General features: G+C 37.8%; 1 protein-coding gene across 1 annotated transcript; it reads right to left on the bottom strand.

Annotated features, from left to right (window-relative positions):
- Positions 1-1,118: 1,118 nt before the first annotated feature.
- Positions 1,119-8,515, bottom strand: LOC122009124 (protein ALTERED PHOSPHATE STARVATION RESPONSE 1-like). Its single transcript, XM_042565142.1, has 4 exons — positions 7,401-8,515; positions 6,639-6,814; positions 4,928-5,151; positions 1,119-2,099 (listed from the first exon to the last, which is right to left on the bottom strand). The coding sequence occupies exons 1-4, from the start codon at positions 8,431-8,433 to the stop codon at positions 1,298-1,300; spliced, it is 2,235 nt and encodes a 744-aa protein (XP_042421076.1). The 5' UTR covers positions 8,434-8,515; the 3' UTR covers positions 1,119-1,297.
- Positions 8,516-9,135: the final 620 nt, after the last annotated feature.

Genomic DNA, 9,135 nt, shown 5'->3' with positions numbered 1-9,135 from the left:
AATGAGTGAATTGAATAGGACTAGGTGTGCTAGTTGAACCAACTCATGGGGTAAAAAAATAGAAAATTTGCTCGCCCTTAATATCCTAGTGCATTCATTTTTAGATTAATACGAAAAAAATAAATCATGAACGATTATTAATCATTAGGCAAATGATTAAGATATAGGAGAAGACATGCTCGAATGTGTCAAGTTTCAATCTCAAAATCTTATATGATAATACCCGATATCTCAACTATCGTACCGTACTAAGAAGACAATCCCTAAGTATGGTTGAGCTAGGCATGAAACCGGACACAAAACAATTTCTGACTACTCATTAACATGATGTTGCTAAAAAAATAACTTGTATCTACTGACTACTGTTAAGTTTTTGAATTACCACAAATCATGTGGAAGAAAGTTGGATTGACAAGCAATTATCTTTTCAATAAAGTGTCGCTTAAAAAATAGAGAAGAAACTTTATAAGTTATAAAATGAAAAGCAATCATCTTATAAACACTTAAAAACAATTTCTGACTCCGCTCATTAACATGATGTTGCTAAAAAAATAACTTGTATCTACTGACTACTGTTAAGTTTTTGAATTGCCACAAATCAGGTGGAAGAAAGCTGGATTGACAAGTATTTATCTTTTCAATAAAGTGTCGCTTAAAAAATAGAGAAGAAACTTTATAAGTTATAAAATGAAAAACAATCATCTTATAAACACTTAAAAACAATTTTTGACTCTGCTCATTAACATGATGTTGCTAAAAAAATAACTAATCTACTGACTATTGTTAAATTTTGAATTGCCACAAATCAGGTGGAAGAAAGTTGGATTGACAAGTAATTATTTTTTCAATAAAGTATCGCTTAAACTTAAAAACAATTTTTGACTCTGCTCATTAACATGATGTTGCTAAAAAAATAACTTATCTACTGACTATTGTTAAATTTTGAATTGCCACAAATCAGGTGGAAGAAAGCTGAATTGACAAATAATTATCTTTTCAATAAAGAGCCGCTTAAAAAATAGAGAAAAAACTTTATAAGTTATAAAATGAAAAGCAATCATCCTATAAACACTTAAAAGAGTGTGGTGGTGTCTTCTCAAAAATTACGTCGCTAAATGTTTAAAAAGAAAAGTTCATTATTAGAGTTGTAGAGGTTCCCATAGTTGTAACAAGTATCATGCAGCCTAAGAACTAACATAACAGAATATACCCCCATGCAAATTAACACTCAAATTATAAAGTTTAGCATAGGAAACCTTAAATACAAGGTAGAGTATTCAGCTCTACAAACTTTGGCCTAGCTTCTTATCTGCTGCTCCTGGTGCTCTGTGATCATCTTCAAACTAGCATACATCCTCGAACAAGCATCCGCGAAGTCTGACATAGCGCGGAAAAGCTCAGGCAAATGTGTCTTCAGACTCGTAACGGATTTCTCTCTCACCTGCTTACACAGTCTTTTGTGGGACTCCATTTCATCATCAAACCTACTTTTAGCTGATTCCACAACTAACTTCTTTTCCTCCACAAGGTCCTTTGGATTTGCTACCTCTCCACTTTCTGTCTCACCCACTGTGGATGCCATCCTCTTCTGTGAATACCTTTGGGCCCAATCCTCAAATGCCCGACTCTTTCGTACATACTCCTTGTGGATTTCATTGCATTTGTCTTTCTGCTTTAGCTCCTCCTGTTGGAGAGTCAAAATTGTCTTTATGACTACTGAGAAGCTGTGGATGGCATTCTTTGCCAACTCGTCTGGCAGTTTTTCAAGATGCTCGTGCCATGTGTGAAGAAGAGCTTGGATTGGAGCATGAGTTGGTCTTTGCGGAGAAGATACTTTCTCTTTCAAGCTGCTCTCGATTGGGATAAGGTTTAACTTCAACCAACTATTAAGAGCATCAATGTACTCTTTCTGATGGCTAACAAGTTTGCCAAACTGCAAATGCCACTCTTCTGCGATATCATGCAATTGCAAAGTGTGTTTGAAATGATGTTCAGTCGTCTCCTTCATCACACATGGAAGGTCGACGATTTTAAGATCCTCAACTATCTTCAGCTGGGCAATGTGATGAGCGTGCATAGCCTGCCACATTTGTGCCATCCTGATAGTGAAGAATATGAGTTAATAGAAATAAACATTTAACATTGCAAAGGCATCACATCCAGACATGATATGGATCGTCAACTATGAAGTTATGTACACTGTAATTCTGGTTCACTAGACTTCTTTTGATTATCTTGTTTTGTTTCCTCACTTTCATTCATCTGCAATATAACCAAACTTTGGATCAATTATAAGATTATTGACAATTCTTTCTGGCTTTAGCGGCTTAGACATTTGTCAAGAACTTGTATGTCAAGCCATCGAAAGGCATTTAAAGTTTGGTATAATTGGTAAGGTTCCAAATGACAACAATGGCTTTATTCTATTGTAAGAGAAATAACCTACTAACACTCCCATGAACCACTCAGGATCCAATACCATACCACCCTTCCTCGAAGCTCCAACGAGGAATCACAACCACATTGTTTCCTTAATTCATCACTATGAACAGGAATACCAATCATTGTATTAGACCTACATTATGAAGTTGATAGACATGAAGATGTGTTTTCTATAATCTAATATTGCTTTTCTCAGTTTAAAGAATTAGTTGACGATCTAATTCTGAAGTAAAAATCTAAATATATTCACCATTTCTTTAACCTTAAGAGCATTTTATGAGAAAAGATAACTGCACAAGTGGTGACAGATATTGACCCCAAACTCTTCACCAGATCAGCTACCAATGTGTCATAATTACTATATCATCTAGTTATATTTTGTTTTCAGGTATATTGGGAGCAAAGATTTGCAATATAGCTGCACTCAGAAGTTGATCAGAAATTAGAGATATAATGGATGGCCCTAACATTAATTTATCTCCTTTTTAGTTCTAGGACCGTTGTTTTCAAGCCTATAAATACGGGATTAACTATTCTCCAAATGTGAACAATTGTATCATTGGACTTACTAGCCCACATCAATATTTTCAATTCTATATAGAAATCTGTAATGAGCATTATCCAGGAAAAACAATGAACTTCCTATCCTGAGTCAAATAGTAGTATTTATGCATCCAGGTTTGCCAAGACAGCTGCTAGTTTCTCAACAACAGCAAAAAATAAAATAAAATTGTTCAAATTACGTAAGGTTGCAGAAAGACAACTGCTAATTCATCAGAAAAAACGATAAAAATAGTATTTAATTCAAAGTTATGCCCTATATTGCAATTAAGTTCAGACTTCTATTGCAATCACACACATAAATAAAGTTACACAAGTTCTTTAATCAGTATCATACATCAAATTAATTTGATGGCATCCAACTAAAGACAACTAGAACTAACAATTTTAATCAAAAGATATGTTTTTACTAATTTTCCAAAAAAGAAGAAAGAAGAAAGAAAATCCTTCCTTCTCTTCCTCATCTCTTTCAATCTCATGTAAAAAGAAAAAGGACAACCCGGTAGATGAAGCTCTTGCCGGTGCGGAATCCTAGAGAAGGGTTGGACCATTGGGTCTATTGTAAGCAACCTTACCTTAAATTTTGCAAGACTTCACCCTTTGTTTGGTGGTAGTTCTAATATTTTTGTTTTAAGCTTTGAATGGTTGTGAAACTTGTACCCATGTTAAAAAATCAGACAACAAAAAGGCTTAAGTATAAAAAAGTGTCCAACAAGGTAGATTCCTTTGTTTCATTAGATGAAGAGGGGAGAGGAAGAATGAAGGAGAAAGAGGGCAAGAAAATAGAGATAAGTGATGTACGGGAAAAAAAAGAAGTTGAGGGGAAAGAAAAGAGGAAGAAGTGGATAAGACTTATATCTTGCACGATGTCTCAAATGATGAACGAAGAGTAGGGTTGAGGAAGACCCGAGTACTTTCAGTAGAATAAAAAGAAGACTAGTGTTAAGAAATAGTAGGGTTTCAGAAGGCCAAGACACATTTGGTCTTCTGTTGTTGTGTCTAGACAAGGAAGAAATGGTGCTTCTGATCTCTAAAAGGAAGAAGATATGTCGCATTGATGAAGAAAAGGTGTTTGTTGTTGTGTCCAATTAGTAACCCAACATATTAATCTTGAGTCTTGACATGCTAAATGTTGTTAGGAAGACCAAGGCATTCGGCCCCCATTGTTGTGTCTATACAAGAAATGGTACCTCCAATCTCTAAAAGGAAAAAAGCATGCTACCGGAGAGGAAAAGGTGTTCGCCACTGCTCTGCCTCAACTAGTAAGTAACCTAGCATATTAAATCTTGAGCCTTGATATACTAACATGCCATGTTCACAGACCCATGTGACCAAAATTAGGATCCTAATCTGTCGTGTACCTGTGTCCCCATGATCCATACCTATGTTGAACCCTCATATCTGAGAGACTGAGTAATATAGTTGAGCGGTGTTTATTTCAATGTTAAGGAACACCCTGTGGAGGTAGAAATACTGAATAGGAAAAAAAATGTCTGATTTTCCTTCTCAGTAACAGGAACTACATTCAAATAGTATGATAAAAAACAGTCTGTTACATGCAATAAAAAATAAAGCACAAATCCAAACTATTGGCTCCACAAATCTCATCTCATCAGTGAACTCTGTTCAGGCTCATTTATCTACTAATGTGATAGCAGAAGCTTCCATATGATAAAGATTCACGTTCTTGAGTTTATTTTTATGCACAAGGTTAGATTCTAACTTAATTCTCACATGAGGCTTTGTGGCAGGCATCAGTAACATTTGCATAAGAGACAATCATATAGCATGACAAAGAAAGAGGTTATTGTTTCTAGACAATAGTGGACAAATACAAACCAAGAAACAAATGAAAAAGTGATGGTTAACTGTCATGCTATGTTCAATAAATATAATGAATTAGGCCACAGCCTTGAGCACTTACCCTTCAACAAGTTCCACTAGTTTTGGATAAAGCTGTTTATCACGCAAACGCTGGATTTCTGACACAGTTGAATCCATTGACTGCATATCAACTATGTATCTTGTGTGTAAATGGCTTACAGCTGCTTTAGTTCTTTCTAGTGCTTCAATGCTGGCACCACGTTTCTTTTGCCTATTTAACAAACCAACCTTCCTCTGATACTCGATTTTCATAAGCTCACCTGCCTTCACTCCATTAGGGGTCACAGTTAGGTAAAGGTTTGAAAAAAAACACATCAGAATGAACGATCTGAGATCAAAGAAGACAATCATGGAAGATTAACACAAACTCTATTTTGAATTTTTCATATATAAAATAAATAAACAGTTTTAGGTTGAAGGTTTTGATAATAATCAGATGTGAGATTCATTGTCCAATGATAACTAGGCAAATCTATTAAGAGGTGAAGAGTATTCCTGACAAAGGTTGATGTGTTACATCTTAATTTGGTCTCACCAGGAGTATTGTGGTAATGAATGGGTTGCATAAGCATTTTAGTGCAATGTTTGGTGGCCTACTAAATTAATGGGACAACTCTAGTTATCTCATCTTATCTGTGCCTAGGTCGTGATATCATGATTTACATCCAAGTGGAAGTGAACCAAAAACCAGCACGAATAGGTGCATAATTTACTAAAAATTGAAAAGGAGAAACTCCAAATTAAACCACATTAGTGATCAGTAAGTTATGATGAAGTGACAAATGTTTTGGTAGAATGAGGATAAAAATTCATTAAAAAACGATAAAAACATCACACAAGGACACTATTAAAAGTGAATAATTAACAGCTCTAAAGCATGATCAAGATATCGAACAAAATCAAAGATGAAAGAAGGCATTTAAGCTATTTAGTATTCTGGTGCAAAAAAACAACTACCACATTGGGCAAGTTTATAATTCTTGATATTGTTTGGATAATTTAATTACAACTGAGTTTTATACAGCTACAGTTCACTGAAAACATTTATTAGCCATTAATATTACAAATTTGCAACCAAAATTGGCATCTTCAAATATAGGTTTCATCGTCTTCTAAGCATATGAATTTCTCAATTACTTTGCAGTGTGTTGTTATTGAAGCTTAGAGCTTAGATAAGATTTCTACCATACAATATAAAAATTTCAATTGGTTGTGAATTAGGGAATTCAAATCATATGCTGTGTAGTAATGTATTGTTGCCAAAAAACTGCCATCTGCATACTTACTGCACATGATAATTTTGTCCTTGTATCAAGGCCCAACTTGATGCAAATACAATGGTCAACAAGCATAAGCAAGTACATAATGAATTTTATGTTAATCAACAATTTCTTGAAACTCCAAAATGTGTTGCAATTTGATCATAATCTGCAAACCCCTTTTTATCATGCAGAATCATTGTAAAGAAGGTTAGAAGAAAATATCAACTACAGTTAAAGGTTCCACCTTCAATCCCCTGAAAAAATGATGGTTAGGTGCTTATTCTCTATTCCACATAAAAAGCTTACAAATGATCCAAGTATTCATCTCGAACTATCATTTGAAAATCACATCATGTGGCTACAAAATGCTTATAAAACTTGCTACCTCAAATAGCCATCGCAAGTTTTTTTTAATAAAGAAAAAGGAACTTGAAAGCAAACAAATTCATGTTTTCAACAATGAAATTTTTTAACAACTGTGAGATTTACCTTAACTTCATCGTATAACTTCCTTTCCCATGCTAGAATCTTATCCAACACAGTTGCATGAGTTTCCCACTCGTCATTATCAAAATCATCATTACCACCATCCGGATCAGGAATACCTTTAAATGACCTATTCCAAGTAATAACACGCATGACTCTAGCAGAATGATCTATGTGACCTGCAGAAGTTCAGCAGTAATAAGAAACATTAGCAATGATTTCCAGAAAGGAAAACAAATCATGAGAGTGAATCAAGAAATTACTTGGATTTTCAAGTAGGTACGAAGACAAGGTTAATTCAACTAGCAGAATAACCCACCCATATGACAAATCATAAGCGAGATTTAAAGCACAATTGACTAACATTACACTAGATTTTCTCATGACCACTTAAAATCTACATGAGAATACAGAAAAGATAATGGATAGCAGACATAATGAGCTTGAAACATAGTAACGATGGAAGATGTTCAATAACTCCATTATATTGCTTACTTGGAAAGAAAGAAAACTATTTTAAATTTATCTTTCCTATGCTTGCTTGGGGCAAATATAGAAGGATGGGGAGTCAAATTTATTAAAACTATATATACATACTCATATGACTTTAGGCAATGGGATACAAGCTATTGACGAACAGAATCAGACTCTGGAAATGGATTACACTGAAAGATTACATCTTTAGTAATCCCAAAGTGGTAAAAATCACATGCTGATAGATGCATGTTTGAAAAAAGAAAATTAGAAAATTATGAATCAAAATACCTCTAGCATCCGCAAAATTAGAGTGGTAATGCATTCTAGTGGCCTCAAGCATCTTGGAAACTTCATATGTATTCTCTGAGGCTTTAAGAAAAAGGTCATCAAGATCTGTAAGCACCTTCAGAAGACTAACGCTGGGGCGCGTCGCAGGCACGATTTTCCCTTTCTTAGCATCCAGTGGTGGCGCTGACACTGCGTGTTGGTGGTGTACATTGTTTCCCTGCTTCAGCTTCCTTGGAACCTTAGATGGCAGTGGCATCTCCAAAACCAGTTTTTTAGGCGTCACCTGATCATCGTTACCACCAACCGTGTGGTGATTAGCCGGAACCGAAGCATCATTCCTTTCAGGTCGGACCTCCTCGGCTTGGGTCACCGACGACCCCTGCATGTTCTCGTCCGCGAAGAAGAAATAATCCCAAGAGTGCTTCGATTGTGGCATTGGCGGCGGGGGAGGAGGAGGGCTGTGTTGAGGGGGAGGTGGCGGGGGAACCGGGGATGGGGAAGGTGATGGTGAGCTCGCTGCGATTCCAGCAGGACGTCGTCGATGTTCGAGGCCATTATCTACATCATCTTCCTCATCCTCCTCCTCTTCCTCTTCCTCCGCGTCGTCTTCGCCCTCGTCATCGTCCTCGCGAATAGAAGCATCCCGCTGGGCTTTGGAAGCAAACTTCTTGGGGAGGTCAGGCATGCTAATGGAACGCTGGAGCGGGGACGGGGAGAACTCCGGCAGCGGAGGCGGGGGAGGCGGGAGTGTGTCGATGGGCGGCTGAATAGCCTGGGCCACGACTTCAGAGCCAGAGACCAAACTCCCAGCGACGACTCCGGCAGCGGCGGAGCAGGAGGCGCCCAGATCGTGGGTCTCGCCCTGTCCAAACTCGCTAAGGGCGGCGCCGGTGTTCTTAAGCGCGACGGCGTAGGCAGAATGCGCGGCGGCGAACGCGTTCCGCGCCGCCACCGCCGACTTTATCCACTGCCGCCGCTCCTTGCACCGCGTCACCGCCTCCTCGTTGTCCACTCGCGAATGCGCGCACCCCATCACGACGACGGCGTGGTAGATTACGACGACCGGAGGTGACGGGACCAAAGCGGGAGCAAATATAGCGTACGTTGCTCGGCGCAGGGGTGTAAGCTTACCGCCTCCCTTTCGCTCTGCTTAAAAAGTCGAACCAAAAAGTGAAAAGATTTGGGACAACTTCATCACAACCCCCCTTCTCACCATCTCGTCGACGACCTACACAATACGCGACCCGCCATCGAGGAACCAATTAATGAGAAGGTAGGTGTGTTTAGGGGTGATCGTAAGAGAAGGAAGCGAGATGAAGCAAAGAGGGCGGTGGCGGCGACCCCATGTGGTAGCCCAAGGAATAAACGCCTTTTTTTGAACCAGTGTCAGCCGTGCTCTCGCCACGTGGATTCGGCCCGTTGGGCCGATCACGTGATGGCGTCTTTACATCACGTGAGTTTCTCTTACGCATTGGCTGTGGAATTATGAGTTTACTAAAAAAGGAAAATAAATAAAAATTTTGAAATTATTAACTTGTATTTGGACAAGACAAGACATTTAATTTCATGATATTAAAATATTGTTTTTTATTTGGAATGGGGAAGACACACACCCAACTTCATCCTTTATTTCCATAAAGGTGCAGAAGTTGAATTCAGAAATTTTTTTAACGGAAAATTTGCATGCAATCTATTGGTAAATAAATTTTTGTATGTAATTTTCATCGTAAAAATA

This window comes from Zingiber officinale, chromosome 8A, assembly GCF_018446385.1.
Source record: "Zingiber officinale cultivar Zhangliang chromosome 8A, Zo_v1.1, whole genome shotgun sequence".
Classification (NCBI taxonomy): Eukaryota; Viridiplantae; Streptophyta; class Magnoliopsida; order Zingiberales; family Zingiberaceae; genus Zingiber; species Zingiber officinale.
This window is presented reverse-complemented; position numbering and strand designations above follow the sequence as displayed.

Excerpts from the sequence above, each read along its gene's own strand:
- LOC122009124 (XM_042565142.1), bottom strand. The coding sequence starts at position 8,433 with ATGGGGTGCGCGCATTCGCGAGTGGACAACGAGGAGGCGGTGACGCGG. Across the intron at positions 6,815-7,400 it reads TAATTTTGCGGATGCTAGAG|GTCACATAGATCATTCTGCT; the intron begins GTATTTTGATTC and ends GAACTTCTGCAG. Across the intron at positions 5,152-6,638 it reads AGTTATACGATGAAGTTAAG|GCAGGTGAGCTTATGAAAAT; the intron begins GTAAATCTCACA and ends AATGGAGTGAAG.